Source organism: Nelumbo nucifera, chromosome 2 (assembly GCF_055504915.1).
Source record: "Nelumbo nucifera cultivar China Antique chromosome 2, China Antique-T2T, whole genome shotgun sequence".
In the NCBI taxonomy this organism is placed as follows: Eukaryota; Viridiplantae; Streptophyta; class Magnoliopsida; order Proteales; family Nelumbonaceae; genus Nelumbo; species Nelumbo nucifera.
Genome location: NC_142650.1, coordinates 106,333,258 through 106,353,676, shown reverse-complemented (window position 1 = coordinate 106,353,676; position 20,419 = coordinate 106,333,258). Strand labels below are relative to the sequence as shown.

The following is a 20,419-nucleotide window of genomic DNA, read 5'->3' as shown; positions in this document are numbered from 1 at the left end:
TTAAGACCAAGACCACATATCAAAATAGAGTTCATATTGTTAATATATGGATCTAGTAACTGAAAACAAAAAACATGTAGACTGGATTATAAGATTAATATCCTGCTAGGGCTGCAAGTAGATCAAATCAAATCGGATATAAATAAATGTATGTTTAATTCATTTGTATTCGAATTTAAATCGGATCTTATCCATCATATCTATATCGTATCAGATCGAATCCCTATTGCAATTGGATATTTGGATGGTATGAATGAATTAAACTAAAAATGATCAAAGTACTATATATTAGCAATAAAATGAATTAAAAATAAATTTTCTATTATATTCTGTGAATTACTTGTATGAAACTTGAACTTATGACAATTTAATAAGACTGCAACAACCAAACCAACTTTACTAATAGGTACAAGTATATATGAGCATACACATTTAGGTGGAATCAAATAGAATAGGGTGGCTTTAAAAAAATGGATAGGGGTGGATCATATTTGGTCCAATTTTAAAAGGATTGATTTTGAACCAGCCTTGAATATTCAGACAATTACCTATCATTTACAACCCTAATGTAAGCCGAACAAATTATGATGCGAATAGGCGGAAAACTACGGACAGGTTCAATGCAGATTTCTGAATTTAATTGTAGACCTATAAATATTCAAAATGTCAAAAAATTCCTATTTTATACACCAATGCTCACCCATAAATTGGCATCAATTCTGACCTGGCATCCACTCCAACTGTAATTTGGGCCTATGAATCCTGATGTTAGGCTGAATGATCATTCTCCTAATAAAATGTAATAATGCCAAGAATAGAAAGATTTATTGTTAAATCAATACACCTGCACAAAATTCTAAAAACAATTTTTTTTATTTATGTATATATTTAGGATTCAATACACGTAAGTTTCGATAGGCACCATGGAGGAAAAATATTTCTCCCCACAACAAACCTCAAAAAAGCCGTTTTCTAATAAAAAGATAATGAGGATGTTTGGTTCGTAGGAATTTTCTCAATATAAATGCTGCCACATCAGCATTTGGTTCGATAAATATTCATTGGATTTGAAATCAGTGTTTGATGCAATCGTTTATTGAGAAAACATTGATAAATGTTTCTTCATTGATTTTCATGAGAGGAGTCATTGGGAAGCGTTAAATTCTTGCTTCTTCCAAGACGTTTCGTGAAATGCATAACTGATGTGGCACCGACATGTAAGCTGATGTGGCACTTGAGATTTCTGGTCCCATGCATCGCGAATCTACCATTTTAGAAGGAAAAAAACCTGCCCCAAACCCTATCGAGAGAGGATAGCTGCAGACTGTCGAACTTGTAGAGAGAGTGCTTCTTCTCACGCTGACCGGAGGTTGTGGACGCCGGTAAATTCGCCATTGACACCATCAATCCCCCACCTTGACGCTGACAACGTGCTTCATACACTGTTAATCCCCCGCAAACTTTTGTTGTTTCTTGCCGATTTGAACAGTATATTCGCTGTCCCCTTCCTCTGAACGTTGAGATTCCTATTTCCTGATGATTATGATGTTGTTATAATTGACTGTTTCCCTCTTTTATCTTTGGCTATTCTCACTTGTGCCCATTGGTTTCAAGATCTAATTTTACTTGGTTGGCAAACCAACATGCTAAAGAGATGTATTTCAGTCACTATTTTCTTTTGTTCTTTTTCTTCTTGTTTTTCGATGTTGAGTGAAGCTTCCTTCGGTGGAGTGAAGATTCCCTCTTGTCATTATATTTGGATGTGTTCACAGATTATGATGTTGAATGTCCTTGATTTGTACATATGATGCTGAATGTTTTTGATTTATACATTTTTGTTTTCTCGTGTTTTTGATTTACACGTCTGCTGTTGAATGTTTTTGAAGTAAAAATACAAATATGTACTGTAAAAGTACATATGTGCAAGCATGGGTAATTTGGACCATTGAATCGACTCAATGGCTCCTAAATATCAAGTAAAAGTGTGACACCAAATCACCCATATGACAGTTTCTTGAAATAGGCCACTAAATAGTCAACCACGAGGAAACATTTATTTTTGCTGAATTGTAAAGTAACTTTATGGGTTGTTTCTTGAAACGTCCCAAAAAGGCCAAATCAAACAAATGAACAAAAAGCATTTAAAGTAAGTGTTTATCAAATAAACACTCCCCCTTCCTCTCCAATAAACAACAATGGTACCAAACATATACAATAAAACATTAACCAAATATAAAGCAATTCTCTACACTAAAAAATGCCTACATGGCTCTGAGTTGGCAGCATTTTTCTAAAAAAACAACAATAGTACCAAGTACTCCATTTGTAATTATATAATTAATCAAGATTCCAATTTCAAATTTTGGAAACTAATGAAGTAATCATTCTTGTCTTCAAAAATAAACAATGAAAAAGAAGGAACTAGAAACTACTTTCCATAGTAGAGATTGCTTTCGAACTTGCTTTATCACTTAGGGTCTGTTCATTTTTTGGATTTTGAGAGTGGGGAAAATTGGTCAATTGGATTTTGGTTTCTGTTGATCAACAAACCCATTTTCTTTTTTCAAACTTATATGGATCTACAGAAAATTTATTTTCTCCCAAGTGGATAAGTAAACTTCCACCTAGTATGATAATTGGACTACAGAAAGGTGAAGTTTCATTTTGGTATGATAGTTGGACTAGTCTTGGCCCTCTTATTTTTTAATTAGATAATGAGAATCTTCAAGATTTCAATGTCAACCAAGTTTTAAGTGTTAATGGTGATTGGTGCTTTGAGTTGGTTGATTCTATTCCTCAATTCGTTGTGGATTTAGCTAGAAATTTGAAAGTCATTTTAATGATGAAGATGATAAGCTCATTTGGAACATAAACCCAAATAGTGGTTTCTCTATTTTCTTCAGCTTGGAATCTCATTAGGGTCCATGATAATGCTGTAAATTGGTTTCAATATGTTTGGAAAGTGGGCCTTCCTAATAAAATATCCATTTTTGTTCGGAGATTTTTTCATGGTTCTTTACCTCTTGATGATGTGATTATAAAGAAAGGGATCCAGCTAGCTTCTAAATGTTGTTGTGGTGAGCATTGTATCAAAAGCTTTAACCATTTGTTTGCTAATGAAGATCTTATAGTGACCTGTTCAATGTTCCAATAATTCTAACTCAACATATTATTAATAGAATTTATATATGGTGGAATCTTGCTAATAATGACTCTCAAGTTCATCACCTCCTTTAAAATCCCCCCTCAATTATAATATGGTTAATATGGAAAGAAAGATGCAGTTGAAGATTTGAAGGCAAAGGGGTCCTTGCATCAACAATCATTAGAAGGAGCATCAAGTGGCTTATGGATTTAAACTTGATTCAAGCAAGCCCATCCTCTAAAAGCAACACTTATATCTTAAATGTGCTTCATATTCCTATCAAGCATGTTAAGAGGATCACCATTCACTAGACGTTGATGGAGCTTTTCATGGGAATCTGGGTGTAAGCGGAGGAGGTGGTGTTGTGAGAAATGGTTCTTGTGCTTTTTTTTTTTTTGGTTTTCATAACCACTATGGTCATGGTTCTTCAATTCTTGCTGAAGCTTTGGCCCTTTGTGATGGGATTAAATTATGTCTCTCTAAAGGAATAAGGGAGGTAAAAGTGGAGAGTGATAATAAATGCCTAGTAGAAATCCTTCTTGGAAATATCTCTCCTCCTGCAAAATAGTCTGTCTTGCGTGAAATCAAAAGGATGATCTCAACCATAAATATTTTTTCCACATGTACCCAGAGAAGGAAAAGATTGTATAGATTTTTTGGCCAACAAAGGAATTGATTTAAAGTGTTTCACTACTTGCAACTCTTTGCTAAGTATTCCACATGAGACCGTGAATCTTTTTAGAGAAGACTACCCAAGGCTTCCTAGGTTAGTTTTCTTTGTTCTTGGTTGTATTGCATGTACTTTTTTAGGGATGGGTTGAGATGGTGAAGCTGTGTGTTTTGTACTTTGATTTTGGGGCAAAGCGAGCTACGTCCTCCCCTATATTAAGATTCCTCCCTACAAATTTTCCATCTGGGGAAAAGTTGTCAACACTTGGATGGGACAAAATTGTCCCTTTTTATAATGATTTTTTATGGCTAAAATGGTCATCATCTTATTTACCTGGGAAATAAAAGAACCTGGATAAAATGCATTTACCCAAGTAAGTGTTTTCTAGAAAAAACTTACCCATGTAAGTGCATCTACCCAGATAAGTAACTTACCGAAAAGCACATGGGGCCTTGATGTTATCATATGTACAACCAAGTCTTGAAAATAAAATAATGAACATGGACATAAAAAACAAAAAAAATGATTGGTTTCCTATTTTTTCTTTAAGCCAGACTGTATTAAGATTTTGAAAAGGGTAAATTACAAATTGGTACCCTATACTATTGGGGTAGTGTCACTTAAGGGTTTGAACTTTCAAGTATGACATTTTAGAAATATACATTTATTAAATTGGATTTAGATTAAGGGTGAAATTACTAAAATGCCCATGTTTCGATTCTCCTTTTGAACACAGTCTAGTGGTTACACAAAAGAAAAGACGATCCATAGAATAACAAAGCAACTAAAGTTTGCATCTAATAAAAGAATCCAGAAACAAGTGAGAACATTTGAGTTTCTCTAATGAAGCCTGAATGATTTTCAAGCAATGCCTACATGTTGGTTTCTATATCCTACAGATGCACCACCCACCAAAGTTTTTTGCCACCACTGTTTGCATCCAAAGGCAAAAGAAAATGAAAAAGAGAATTTGAATAAGGGCATTTTCATAATTTTATTGCTAATTTTAACAGAATTGGACTCAAGTGTATATTTCTAAAAGTTTAGAGTACTAAACGGTTGCATGGCAGTTGAAAGTTTAATCTCTCAAGTGTCACTACCCCAAAGTACAGGGTACCTATCTATAATTTACCCTTTTGAAAATAGTGAAAACACATTATTTAAATATTGAGGATTGTTTCCTGAGCTAACAACCCTATGCCCAAAGGAAACAACCACATGATAAATGCTATCTACTTACAAACTATGAACACAAACTAAATCGAACCATTGGCAACATGGATGCCTTGTGTTCATTTCCATTGGTGATTTTCAACTTTCCCTTTCTATGATTTGATAAAACAACACCACTCTATTTAACTTTAATTTATTTCATCATGGTATCATGTCTTTTTGACATCATAGATTTTTTTTTTAATTAAATTAAATTGAACGAATGAAAACAAAGAAGTTTCAATAAACATGGAAATATATATGTTTTGTTGATGTAGCAGTTGTTTTTGTTTTCAAAAATAAAACCAGTCATGTTCTCGAACCCCTCAAAATGTTTTAGTGAGTTCTAATATGGTGGAGGCATAGCACTGCATTGCGACCCCAATGAAACATGGGTATGCCAACCAAACATGGATATTAAAATCCAATTTTATTCCCTTTTGTGAGAAATCTGCTGTTGGAAATGAGAAGAATTCCTGCCGAATTGCCTAAGAACATTTTCCAAACGGCCCAATAAGCTATTGCCTTTTTGTTGGTGATTTAGGTATTGGTCAAAATATAGAAACATAAACAACTGCCACATCAGCAAAAACAATACAAAGATTCTATCTACAGCATTTTAATGTAGATACAACTTGGAATAGACATTACATTGCCTCTGATGCAACAGGCCAGCTTGATCTAATAGTTATTCAAAGAGGTAGATGTGAATCACTCTTCAAATGACTGATTAACAGCAGATTTAGGCTCTTCATTTTTTTTTCTCCAAACATAACTTATTGGCTATTCATGTGGGCCCTTTAAATAGTCAAAAGCCTTCCCAAAGAATTGGGATCTGCTCCTCACACACACAGGGTGCCTCATAATGATTTTACAGATACATCCCACTGTGCATTGGGAACATCTCACATAAATAATAACATATAAGTATAAGAGATGTTTCCAATGTATGATGGGATATGCCTGTGAGACCGATGTGAGGCGCCATGTGTGAGGAGCAGATCCGGTCTCCTTCCCAAACAGGTGTTACATGCTCAAGGCTTTTGCATCATAACCCCAATTGAAACTAATCCGGATTAATTAATTACCTCCCTACAAAATGGTCCTTACAGGCTTACACCCACATCACAGCACTTGCAGTGGTGCATTGGGAACATATATGTCCAGGAGTGAGGACATACAATACAAAAGATATTCCTGATGCATCCGAATTTCCTCCTCACATCTACCTTATTATTATTCCGAGGTGCATTAGAAGCATTTCTCCATGAATGAAAACATAAAGATAGTCCTGATGTGCCACTGCAAGTTACTGTAGGTGGGTGGGAGGAAGACTATCTGAGGAGGAAATCAAAACTCATTTGAAAAATAGCAAAGGGGAAAATAAAAGAAAAGAACAATTGGGAACATTTTTGCAATCGTATTGAAATAATGAGATAGAAATATCTTTCTATGAATAAAAAGATACAAATACAGAGATATTTTCAATGAATGGCTGCAAAAGGCTACGACGGTGCGAGAACAGAACGGTTTTGTGAGGATGAAATCCAAATTTCTAGATAGCATGGTCTAACCAATTCAGACCATCCCACAAAAATGAGTCTGGATTTCCTGTTCACACAAACTCTGCCACGTCTACCCACATAACATTGCAGCCACACATGAATAATATCCCATCCTCCTGAATAGTATTATGCAAGAGGAGATGTTCCCAATTGACAGGGGTAGTGTGTTGTGGGTAGACTTGGGCAAAGTGTGTGGGCAAGAGATCTGGAGTCGTCAAAAATCAAACCCTCTTGGCATGTCCATTCTCCACCATAGATCAGCCTGGTAGCAGCCGGAGATTTCCACTGATAATTTAATTTAAGAATCCCCAGGAGAATGGTGGGAGCCCTTTCAAGGGCTATCTATACTGCCACGTGTAAGAATCCTGACTCGTTAGATAATTAAATTAAGTGACTACCAATTTTAATTTGCTCTGCCTGAGACAGAACCATAGCTTAAGTTCCACCAAAAGAAAACCAGAACTTGGTTGCAGCCACACACCTCAATTTGTCCAAAACATACAAAAGGAGAGCCAACTGTGTTGTATAAGAGACAGTGTAACAGAAATTATTCTCTCTATAACAATATTAAAAAGAAAAACAACAGACAAAACCAGAGACCAATAACATTATCTCTGTAACAATATTAAGAAAGAGAAGAAATAAGAACTGGGCATCAAAGATGCCTTAATTTATATTTCGATGATCTTATTCATAGAGTATATGACGGAAGCAGCTAATAAGTTAAAGAAGAAGAAGAAAAAGAAGAGGAGGTAAATGGTGGGATTCCATCATCAGATTCATATATAATTTCAGTATGTGATCTCTCTCTATCTTTCCCTCAAGGTCCCAAGGGGTGTTGGTTGTGGTGAAGAGGGTCAGGGCCCGTCGGAACTTGCCTTTCTGAGTCCAAGATAATACCTGAATCTCGTCTCTGATATCCAGTAAACAAGTGGGCATTGGGAACCTTGCTAACCTGAAAATCCAAAAAAAAAAAGACAATCAAGAAAAGAACATTTCAGTAGTGGAACAAGAATCAACGAGAGGATGATATGTTTTTTTCTGGTTTTCGTCAATATTCAATACCAGTGTTGTTCTCTTTCCTGCCCATATTCTTTCACCATTAAAACCTGAAAACGAAGAAATCGTGTCAAGAGAGAGACAGCGAGAGAGAGAGAGAGAGAGAGAGAGAGGACTTACTGGAACGGGAAGCTTGAATAAGCGGAGACAGAAGCGCCATTAGAATGAATAGGCAGGTGAGAAACATTGTGGTTGTTGTTCCTCTGGCTCTGGACATGGCCATCAGCTCTGCCAAAGTAGCAGCAGAGAGAGAGAGAGAACACTGAGGAGACGTGAATTTGAGTAGCTTTTCCTGGGCTCTCTTTCAGAGGAGGAGAGTTTAATAGAGTTTTCTGAGGCCTTCTCTCTTCAGATTCAGACAGACGCCATGCCGTTTACTAGGAATAAAGAAAGTGAAAAAGGGTGAGGGAGCAGGGAAGGTGACTGAGGACTAAGCAGACTCTTTGATGATTCAAAAAGAGAAAAGGGAAAAGGTGGCTAGTGGCCAGAGGCGACCTAATAAAGCAGCCGTTATACACGGGGGCCACGTTTGACGGCTGGATTGGAATTTACTCCAATGGTAGCGTGGGGAGGGTATCAGATTCCAATCTGACAACAGAAGTGCCTAGTTACGTGAGATGCATGGAATCAAAATTAAAAAAATGAATGGTCTCGTTTTTTCTGAAAAGATTCTTTGGCACGTGCTAAATGAGCTGGTATGATTGGGCCACGCCAGATGGGAGTGGCGTGAACGGTGAACATTACGATTCTGAGACACGCCCCGGACGTTGGGGGTGACGTGGAGATGTGGCCAATCATTGAATAAGAGGCGTAATCATCGTCGGGAATCGAACTTTTGTCCTTTTCCCCCATGCGAAATGCCCCTGGTTGAAAGCTTAATTACACAGTACACACACCCTTAGGCCTTAAAGAGACTATTTTTGTCATTCTACAGAACAGAGGACTGGAGGACAACGGATTAGTTCAAATCTGACGGCATTACGAACGCCTTGAAGACCGTTAATATGACACCATGTGGGCCCGAGTGTTTCAAAAACAGAATCATGGATTATCAAAGAAAACATTTTTTCGTACGATTTGATCCGACTCGTATTGATAGCAGTCTCGGGATCAAAGTAATCCAGTGGTTATGGGTGCAACGGGGACGGGTTGGATCGGGTTGAAGCTCAACCTGAAGATGCAAATCACGGGCTCAGATCTGGTCCAAAGTTAATTCCAAGTTTATAAAATCAGGCCCAATCCAAGCAGCCCAAGCTTAACCCATTACAATTTGGGTTGGGCTTGTGCTGAGCCAGGCTAAGTTAGTTGGGTTTGGGTAGGTTGGTTGGATTTATAGTCATTTTTTAATGAGTTTTATAGCCTAATTTTAAGAGTGAAATTGATTGTAAATATGTCATTTACAAATGTACATATATACATATATATGTATATAAAATTAAAAGAAGTTATTTTTATATAAATATAAAACTTTTATTTATATATTTGGTCAGGTGGACTCGGGCTGGATTGACCCAAGACCCCAAAGCCTAAGCCAAGTTTAGATCAGGTCTGAATTTTCTAGCCTAGGCTTAGCCCAAAGTCCAAAAATGGGTCAGGTCGGACTCAGATTGGACCAGTGTCAATCCGCCACCGACTTGGTCAGTCAAATCATTCAAACCATCACCGAGGCAAAATTCTAGGTCCAATTCAATTAAGACCCGCCAAATAGTCAAAAAACATTAACCTGGTCAAGAACGGTGTTCAACCATTGACCCTTTTCGACCTGGTGATTAAGTCGTGGATTGTACATTCAATGCATGCAAACTTTCGAAAGCCCTAACTTTGCACTCCGATTTTCGATTGGGGTGATTTTTTTATATTTTGAATAACTTTTTGAGATCTGCGTCTCAAAGTGCCTATCCTGCTATTTTTGCATAAAAAACCCTTTTGGCCTCAAATTGCATTTTCTAATATTTTTTGTAAATAAAAAATTAAAAAACATAAATTAAATATAAAATAATAAATATAACATATCTAAAACATATTTATGCACTATTTATTGCTAAATATATATTCACACACACATATATATATATATACTACACCAATACCAATAGACAATAGTCCAGTTGTAAGTATAATGTGGGCTGCCGGGCTGGCATGGCCCACTTTTGCAGGCTGGCCACACAATTGTGAGTCATTTCCTGCCAACAAAGCCTTTCCGGCATCATGACTATCAATGTGCAAAATTCCAAAGGTTAAAATCTGCCATAGTACCAAACGGAGAAATGGTCAGTGTGTGGAATCCAAATATTCCACAATTAACGATTCCAGTTGCACCGTGAATTCAAATTTATCCCAACAGTTGAGATTCCAAACACTGCAAAAGTGGAGTTTCCCAATGCATTGGTATGCAAACATTCTTCCATTCTTTTTCCCTGGTAATGAATTTGGGCAGGTCCGGCCGGAGTTAAAGTCAATGCAGGCCCAACCCAATATAACCAATATACCCTACCCAGGTCCAGCCCAAATTAAAATTTGATATACTTAAATTTGGCTCAGGTTTAGGTGGGCTTATTGAACTCAGCTTTTCGACCAATTAAACCATTTAACTCGGCTAATGGATTATAACTCAGAAATTTGCTCTTTTCTTTTGTATTTTTAATCATTACTTCTCATTTATCACACTTATTTTTTTATTTAATATGATAAATATAATATTAGAGACATACTTAAGTTTTTTTACATGTATTAATTATATATTTTTTAATATTTTAATTTAATTTATAATACTATAAATTGATCCATTTAACCTAAATGGTTGAACAGCTGACCCACCACTTGTAAAAAAATGGTTCTATTCCCATGTTGGTTTTAAAAGCATTATGAGAATTTAGGATATTGTCAAGCTGTCCAACACCAACTCCTTAGTTTACTTAGGCCGTCTGTTTGTATGATTTCCTTATACCGACCAATGACCAATGAGATGATCCTATATCAAGGGGTAGTCCACATGAGATAAAGAAGAAAACTTAACCATAAAGAACAAGAAACAACACCCTTCTCATTTTCCCAAAATTGAAGTCCAATCTAACCTTTATAGAGGATTCTCTTACTAATGGTTAAAGAAAATATCACTAACTTTTTCCTCTATAGAGGATTCTCTTTTACTATCTTATGGCTTCATCAACCAGCCTCTTAAATATGGGGAAAGTTGAGATTCTATTCAATTTAGAATTTCCCCCTTTTTGAGGAAGAGGAAAGACAACATTATTTCCAATGTTTTAAAAACCGATTCAAAATCAGAACCATTTGGGCCACTGATTTCCAGGTTAGCAGTTCAACTGTGCAGTCTGAACAGATCAAATTGTGACACTTCAAAAACTAGTAAACATGTACGTGCATTTGTTGTAGTATCTTTAAAACAAAACTATTTATATTTTACGGACAGTTTTTGAACAGTTACAAGTGGGCAGTTTTTAAACAATTATAAGTGGGCAATTTCTAAAATAAGAGTAAATAACAGATATGTCCTCTTTATGTCCATTGTATGTTTAGTCAAGAAGGATAGAAAACATCTAATGAAAATTCTAGAATGAAGAGGCACTCGCTCTTTTATAAGTAGTATAGATTAAAGATGAAAAATTGGCCTAAAAACTGTTGATTGGGTCAAACAGGTTGATAGTTCAACCACCCAGATCAGCAGGTCACTGATCAATTCAATGGTTTGGGGCTGAAATGGAACCAGTATCCTGACCAATTTCTGGGCCAATCGGTCCAACCATCTGGATCAACAATTGTTCAAAATCCTTGGTTATTATCTTTGGTGAGAGAGAACAAAGGAAGTTTTCATCCTCTGAAGGAAGAGTTGAGATAGAAATAGTCCATTATTACGTATTTGCAAGCTATTTGAACCATTTCCTTCACAATTTTAGGTATTCTCTATCAAGGTTATAATGGAGTTATTGGCTTCTATATTGACTGGCATTACCAGTGGAATCTTCTTAGGTTTATTAAATTAAACCGTTGTAGTGATTTTGTTGTATTACCCAACAGACTATTTTCTCTTGATGTTGGGTTCTTATGGTTGTAACTAGGAGAACTGTGCCCCATTGTTTACATTAACTATGGATGTTTGGCTGTACTAGGTCCCATTGAAGGATTCATAGTTCTATAGATAAATCTCAATATCTCCTCAAACATACAAGTAAATATCTATATAATACCTACTGCATATTTTTCCTATCAAGTTCCTCTTTGGTTCATTCAAAGATAGAAATGGTCAATTTTCTAAAAACGCTGTTTCGAAGCCCACAAATGTGAGAATGTCGAAGGGTTACCCCAAATATAGGAGTGATCAGATGATCTAGAAATCAGAAATGAAGAATATTGCATTGCAAAGACTATAAACCCATATAATGAATGGTTTCTTGTATTGAAAGGACAAGGAAACAAGAAAAGAAAGAGAGGAAGTTCCATGGAGAAAAGGTCCCTAGTGCATAGAATGGAGCAAATACTAAATTAAACCTCTAACAGAAAAATTAACCTAACATCCAAGTAGAAAATCCTGCAAAAATAAATCAAAGCCATCTGGTTTGAAAACAAATTGTTTCTCAAAACAACACCACAGAAACATTTTCTTGGTTGCGTGTTTTTTGTTTTCAAAAGTTTGAAGAGAGAAATTTTGTTTTTGTTTTAGAAAACGTAACTTTGATGGTTTCAAATACATGATTTATTTTAAAACAAAACCATCTTGTTTTCACTTCTCAAAACAAAAACAAGGTTAGAGAACTTTTATTTTTCTGACATGACAATTTTGGAAACAAGTGAGAATTAAAATATTCACATTGTCAAACACCCCCTTACTCCCTTAGTAATTGAAAACAAAGAAAACACCTGATGAGTGGAATAGAAGACCGAGAATCCCTATATATTTGAACAAAGGAGATATACAAATAGTGTTGTCAATAGAGCCTGAAGATTTGAGATTCATCCTATCAGTTTGGATTTGGATGGTCTGTTTACTTAAACCAATAAAAATCAGGGTTTTGAAATCCAAATCCATTTAATAATACAGATCAAATATGGATAACCCTATTCAATTCGATTAAGATCTGAGTCAAGTTGAATCTTTATGTAACATGTACAGAGGCTATAATTTATAAGTCCATTAATTTAAATTTACTCTATGTACAAAAAGGAAAAAAAATCATTTGTTTTCTTATTTTTTTAGAACTCTTTTCTTCAGATTTTGGATCAAATTCAAGAGGGTTTATCAAATTTGGATCAAATCCAAAAATTAGAAAATTCAATAAACTAATAGGATTCAAATACAATATGAGACCCCTAGATTTGATTGGATTTTGAATCAAGTTTGACAAGGAATTTTCATAAGCAGAATGAACTTGGATGTGGCTAGATCTAATCAAAACCAGACACAATTACAGCCATATAGACAAAGTTTCAATAATTATTGTTGCATCAAGCTTATGAAACATAAGGGGGGAGAATTGAGCAATGAGTAAGACATATAAACATTTTAGTTTTTGCTACAAGACATTAAACTTGTGTACATTAAAAAGGATATGTTGGTATAACTGATAATTTTAATTTATCAATGAAAATAAGTATCTTTCAAAGCTTGTCAAAAGCAAATAATGAAAGAATTAACAAGATATATGCAGATCAACAAGAAAGCAAGGAAAGCAATTACCAAGGCCAGAGTTAACACATGATGATATTTATGATGAGCTTCGATCAAACCGAATTATTTTCACTGGCAGTTACTAGTCTTCTTTGCACATGGTTAAACAATGCCACTCAACTTAGAAGTAGCCCTAATAGGTAACAAGAGGATAACACATCTTTCTGTAAATTTAGGTGTAGAAATATACAATTAATTAAAATTCATGGTCCAAGAACATCACCATATAAATACATGGAAATAGCACAATTAAAGCTATAAAGGATGGTCTATAAGATTGCCAATCACTAATAACGAGCTTCAACAATCAAGAAAATGAGAAATAATACATTGCTTCCTAAAATCACTCTAGAGTTTGCTTGAAATACTTGCCACACCGGCACGATGCTGAAGCTCAAAACAATTCAATTTATTTGCTTACTGAAATCACCCCATACGTATATAGACAAAGCATAGGTCGGATATACCCCCTCTAGGATCAAGAAATAAGAAAAAAAGGAAATTATAATTCTGCCACTCATACCTTTTTTTATCAATAACAACAGTCAAGAGCTATTCATTGATAATGAAAACAGAGATACATACCCCTGCACCTCAAGGTCAAAGGAGCTTACAATTACGGTCAAGGATGACACTCAAATAGGAAAAAAAGGATGTACAAGTAGCCAATCGCTGACACCCGAGACCAAGGGCCTCCCAAACAAGAGTATGTCTTCCCACCCTTTCCCTAGCAAATGCATCAGCAATGTCATTGACCAACCTAAATGCTACAACTCATAATCTCCTTAATCAATGAAACCAAAATTTTTAAATAATTAAATTATAACTAAACAAATCAAACTCCTTGGCTATACACCAAGACAAGAAAAAAGATCAAATACCCGATGGACACATTAACTCCCAAGAATTGTCTCTATGTCATATCAAAACCTGTGTATGGATTTTTCCCCCTCCTAGAATATGTTTTTAGGGGCTTATAACAACTCCCCATCAGTTCAAACTTTTTTCATGATTAAATGCCATCAAAACATAAGACAAGGTAATGATATAAAAACAGAACTCACCTGAGAAAGAAGATAGCAGAAAAGAACTGTCAATGTGATACCGATAAACCATACATGTTCTACCGATCAAAAGATAAAAAAAAAAAAAAAAAACATTATTGTTTCTGTAGTACAGGGATAGGCACCAAAAGATACCTGGGCTGACCCATAGTACAGAATTAAATAATACTGAAATGAGCAACCAAGCTACTTAAGTTTCACATAGTAACCTGCTATGAAACATCCAGTCTGACTACTGTCTGAGGATCAAAATCCATCCATTCACAATGTCCAAATATTTTTCAAATCATTTAAGCCTGGAAAGGAACAGTGTTCTGGATATCCCGCCATTACGATCTATCAAGAGTCATGCTCTGTGGGATTATGTGTTTAAATCATTTATTACCACCTCAAACCACATTTCGTTGGACTTCCTCTTGCTCTTTTAGACCCTTCGACTTGCACCAAGTCACCCTTCACTGGTGCAGTCACTGGTCACCATACACATGATCAAACCATCTCAGTCAACTTTCCCCCATCTTGTCGTTAGCTGGAGCTACTCTTAAGTTCACTTCAATGTACTTATTTCTGATACTCTCTTTTAGTCGTGCCATTCATCCATCTCAACATCTTCATCTCAGCTAAACCCATGTTTTGAATATATTGCTTCTTGATTTCTCAGCACTCTGTCTCAAATAGAAATGTTGCTCTTATAACTGTCTCAGGGATAATACTGATATGCATCATATTTTGATACAATGGTGTATTTAGAGGCGTCCTAATATAGAAAAGGGGTAGATCTTTCGCATATTAGAATCAATCAAATGTGGCCCCTTATGAACCTAGAAGTTCTAATTACCCATTCTCTTAGCCTTTTGCAAATACAAATCTTTCTTTTCTCTTCCATCTGTCTGTATCTTCATATGAATTTTCAGAATTTGAATAGAATAAATCATCATGGAGTCATTCTCTTAAAGATGAATATCTTAGATGAATACTCAGGCATACTTCTGAAACTGATTTACTTGACACCTTGGCAAAAGAAAGTGAAGGGAACTTCAATCTTGCATCTTAGTTTTACCATCAACTTCACATAAAGCCATTTGGAAGCAAAAAAATTCTCTCTCAGTATTCATGATTCCAAGCCCAAAAATCCATTTCTATAAAATGGTCAATGCATGTGGCATCCCTATTAGACTAGTAATGAGAAACAAAATGCCCTGAATTCATCTGTTGCAAAGAAAAAAAGTACATAAATAATAAAAAAAAAACAAAGTGAGAAATGAGCAATACAGATAATAACTATTTCAGTAAGCATATTAAAAAAAAAAACTATCAATTAAAAGTTGTATACTCATTTGATCTCATCTTCTCCAAGGAAAATGGCAAAAAAATCATGACTTTTATTGTCCAGTATCAATGAGTGCACTTATTAATTCACTAAATTTACATGAATCCATGCCTTTCATCCACATTGCAAGATGATAGGGCAAACTGAAACATAAATAACCATCTAGAAATTATAATTTTTAGATTGTATATTTTCTTTCTTTTCTTTTCTTTTTTGATCGAACTACTTACAATTTTTGGATCTGGTAAGGCCAAATTAGCAATTCCAGTGGATTAAAAAAGGTCCATTGTCCTGCCTACAGTAGAACCTGCGCCCTGTAATCTGTGACACGAACAAAAGTACAACCATATTTGAGCAACAAGATCAAGATACATATTCACAAAGAAATGCTGCTCACACTCTATGCTGCATTGTAATAGGTGCCGCAGACTATGCTCCGAAATATTGGATTAAGTCATCATCAAGTGAAAAATCTAAATCAGCATCTAATGAACTAGTGCCATCAAATCCAAAAAATGGACTGTTGAATCCTCCATAATCTAATGACAAGCCATCAAGTGGAGACCCATAGTGGCTTTCAACGGGTTTATCTTGCTCACTATGGAAACTATCCTTTCCATAACGATGTATTTCCTCTCCTGCAATCTGATTTCTATTTCCATGTAGCAATGGTGCATGGTATCCTGTTTCCTCAGGCATCATCTGGGGATCTGCCATTGATATCTGTAGCTGCTCTTTATCCTGATGTAGCCTATTTCCTACTGATGGATCATAGAAAAAGTAACTAGGTCTAGGAGGCAATTCAGCATTTTGCACAATTGAATATAATAAGGGTCTGTCACCAACAAGCATACTCTCTGAGGTTGTTTCATTGGTGGAAGGAAGGTCTGAGAAGGTGTTAAGCGCAGATTCAGGTAACTGGAGCTGGATATCCTGATCTTCTTCCAAAGGCCTCAAAGATGGAACTGGATCATTTTCCAGCTGGGTTGTTTGCATTTGAAATTCAACCAACTGTAAGTCAACCTGGTTCATATCTGGAACCACGCTTCTCTCTTCCCCATGTAGATGCTCATTCTGAGAAGATGGTGTCCCTTGATCAACAGGTTTTGATCTCCCACGAGGTCTTTTTCTCCTTGGCTGTTCTTCACTTTGCTCTTTATCATTAGAAGGATGCCTTGGGTTATCACATGGGTTTCCACAAGGTCCTGCATTCACTGGTTGAATTCTCCTGTCAACTTTAGGATTAGAAGAAACAGAACCCACACCATCATCAACACCATCAACATCATAGTCACTGTCACTACTAGCCACAGCCTGCTTCCTTCCACCACGACTTCTTGGAGGCATCTCAGTTACACCAGATACACCATTGTCGCCACTTGGCTGCTGGATAAGTGCTTCCTCTCGGCTCAAGACTCCCAACCAAATTGAACTCTCCTTGGCAGTCATCTTATCCTGTAAACACTTTGACTGCCGGACATGCCTCCTGATCTTTGCAATATTGGGGGACATGTGCTTGACAACTGCAGTTAGCACACCAACCTTCCACATCTTCTTCAGATCATGGGGCTTTCTGTAAGGTGGAGCCTGACCCTTGGGTAATCCTAGCTTTTCCCACCAGTCCTCGTTACCCGATGGCCACCAGGGTGGCGGAAGACCTTTCTCTAATGGGTATTTCCGTTGCGGGGGATCGCAGTGTTGCATCAAGGACGAGAGGAGAGAGCCCAAAGTGGCATCTTGAAGGTCCTGAAGGCTGCTCTGAGAGTTCCCATTTCGTTTATTCTCTGCCTCACCTACTGCTAAACACTCTGCTTCATACTTGGCTATTGCCGCCGGTCCGTTCTTATCAAACTTTACCTTCTCCTTCCACCAAGCCCGTATGTTATCAGAGGAACCACTCACCGGCTTTCCCTTCTCGGGCACGATCCCGTAAACGAATCCACGGGCATTACAGACTTCCATCAGCTTCAGCATGTACTTGAGGATACCATCTTGGGCTCTGGACATTTTTTTCCTCCGAGCCTGGTCGGAGGTCTGTTTAGGCTTGGGCTTCTCCTGTTGGGCAGCAAGCTTCTGCCTCTCCTTGATCCTATTGAGCTTGACCCGGTCCTTCCACATGCGCCTTTCCAGCTCGTCAGCTTCAATCTCTTCATCACTGACATCTTTCTCCGCTAGATTATCACACCTGATGTCGTCAACCTCAAGATCCGAACTGTCGCCCAAAACACCCGCAATTATCAGAAAATTCTCAATTTGATTCAAAAATATGAAAACCAAGTACAGGTTTAAAGGGACGAAAATCAAAGAGAGGTAAGCAAGAGTCGTGATTCTTTCCTGAACCCAAGTACCCTTTCCATGTATGATACGCTACCTACCTCCCTAATTATCTCAAACAGCTAGTACAGTACAATCAGGAACACTTCGAAAGAAAGCCAAAAGACAAAATTGAAAACAAAGCTTCAAATGAAACGGGGGAAAAACAATAGACGAATCTCCATGACCCAGCCCTCGGTATTTACAGAGACCAGAGGCGTTAACAAATAACAAAAGGTCCGATTTCAGATTCTACAGAAGAGAAGGACTCGAATAAGCCACCGAACGATTTCTTATTAAACAGTAATGTCGATTGACAAGCATCGAAAATCCACCCCTTAAACCGAAACCAAGTAAACAAAAAGCAATTGGAAGATAAAGGAGATACCAGATTTCAGCGCCAATCTCTTCCAAATCCGCCATCTCCTTCAGCCTGCAGACGAGTTTGGTGATTACCCCTTCTCCCCCTTCCTCTTCCTCTGCCTTCCAAGAAGCGGCAGAAACCTGGAAGATATAGTGGAAGTCTCGAAATTAAAAAACGACGGACAGAAGAGAGAGAGAGAATGAAAAAACATTTTTGTAAGCTTTAAAAGGTTAAAAGCTTTGAGCTTTAATCCCTTTCCTTTCCTTACTGCAATTATATTTTAATAAATAATTAGTGGTAACGCTCGTAGCTCGTTTCTCCTTCGGATGGGAGCTCTGTGCAGTCTGTGTTCCAAAAGTTGACTCAACACAGCTCCAACCAGATGCAACAACGATCCATGGGAAGATGGGTCCCTCTCTTGATTGGACACTTTTGTGCCATCAGATTGGTCTCTCGTCTAATCTGCATTGAATGGTTAAATGATTGATGGGTGGTCTATGACTTTGTCTTTGACAGATGATAGAGGGTTGTAATGTATGTTTATGACCAGTGATGGCATAACGTGCACGTCGGCATGGAATGTGTTTGGTGGGGACCATGGTAGCAAGATTCCGCATGGGCGGTGGAGAATCAACCAAGTTCTCCACCTCCACGAAGTCCGGGGAACCTTGTCCCTAATTCCTAATTAATTAGTTAAGCATAATAAAGAGACGTATTAGAAAACTAAGGAGTTTATCGTAATACATGACGCAAACAAGCCCTTAAAATAAAATGAATAAATAAAAGCCCGGGGCTGCGTAGCTGCTGACGTAATCGTTTCTGGTCTTCGGTCTTCCCACCGAATGATGGATGAAACAGCCGAACAGGGGGCAGGGAAGCGGTGAAGCACCGAAGCAACTTATAGTCATAGGCAGACAGTCTTATCTCTCACACCCCCACGCTAAATATATTACATATTACATATATAGTATTTATACTATATATCATTTATTATTTATAATATAATATATTATATGTATAGATATAAAAATTTGAAAATTCGGTTAACTGATGGTATCTGTTTTATTTCGGTTAGGAGATATGCAAAAATCAATGGGGCCGCTTTAGTTTTAAGAAACCCCATGGTTCTCTTAATCAAGCCGTGAGCAATCCTAGGGATAGCCAATTGTTGGGGAAATATCATTTTTAATGTTTTTAAGTATCATTTATTCACTGTTGAATTTATATATTATCGTCAAAAAATATTAAATAAAAAAATATAAAATGTTTATTATCCATTTTTTTTATTTTTCAAGATAAAAAAGTGCAAAACATTTATTAAAATAAATACCCATGATATTAACTAATCCATAAATCCAATCAGGAGATGCTCTTAATGCACACCTAAAAACACTATGAATAAGGGTGGCCATGAGCTATTCGAGTTTAGCTCGTGAAAAGTTTGACTCAGTTCAGTTTAAAACGAACTTCAAGTCAAGCTCGAGCCTGGTATAATAAATAAATAATTTATATATAGATATAGATATATATATATATATTATAATAAATAATTTTTATTTATATGTAATAATAATTTTTATTTTTTATGTACAATAGTAAATAATTTTTATTGATTTGCAATCGAGCTTAAACTTACGAGTTTTTGAATCGAACCGAGCTCAATCTCAAACCTCAAACTCAAACTTAATATTATTTTTACGAGTTAAGCTAAAATAACCATGCATTCGGCTCAAATCCACCCCTAAATGTGAGATTGGTGAGAGACATGCTATGTGGAGTAAATCCAATATCCTTTAGACTATTCACTTATCGAATATTCACTAATGGCCATTTGAGAGGGCTGAACTGAAGATTCGGCTAAACTGATCGAAAATTTTCATCGAAGGCCCTCCTGAGTCCCTGACCCTGAGGTAACATTTTATCACTATAGGTTCGAGCCTTTTGTGTCGGTTCTATCCAAATTTTGACAAAAACCCAAACTGAATCCATTTAGACTTCATTGCTTAAGAAGTCA

General features: G+C 36.5%; 1 protein-coding gene across 2 annotated transcripts; it reads right to left on the bottom strand.

Annotated features, from left to right (window-relative positions):
• Positions 1-7,130: 7,130 nt before the first annotated feature.
• Positions 7,131-18,806, bottom strand: LOC104603484 (ETHYLENE INSENSITIVE 3-like 3 protein). Of its 2 annotated transcripts, XR_016083001.1 has the most exons (4): positions 18,430-18,664; positions 7,772-14,061; positions 7,658-7,701; positions 7,131-7,547 (listed from the first exon to the last, which is right to left on the bottom strand). XR_016083001.1 is itself a non-coding variant. In XM_019198793.2 (3 exons), the coding sequence occupies exons 2-3, from the start codon at positions 18,462-18,464 to the stop codon at positions 16,158-16,160; spliced, it is 1,818 nt and encodes a 605-aa protein (XP_019054338.1). In that variant the 5' UTR covers positions 18,465-18,545; positions 18,674-18,806; the 3' UTR covers positions 15,977-16,157. The 2 variants fall into 2 exon arrangements, 1 of the variants encoding a protein (XP_019054338.1); XM_019198793.2 differs by lacking the exons at positions 7,131-7,547; positions 7,658-7,701; positions 7,772-14,061 and adding exons at positions 15,977-17,940; positions 18,674-18,806 and having other exon boundaries at positions 18,430-18,545.
• Positions 18,807-20,419: the final 1,613 nt, after the last annotated feature.

What these genes read in the sequence shown, in the direction of transcription:
- LOC104603484 (XM_019198793.2), bottom strand. Translation starts at nt 18,464, where the DNA reads ATGGCGGATTTGGAAGAGATTGGCGCTGAAATCTG. An exon ending in GAGATTGGCGCTGAAATCTG is followed by an intron (nt 17,941 to 18,429) that starts GTATCTCCTTTA and finishes TTTGGGCGACAG; the next exon opens with TTCGGATCTTGAGGTTGACG.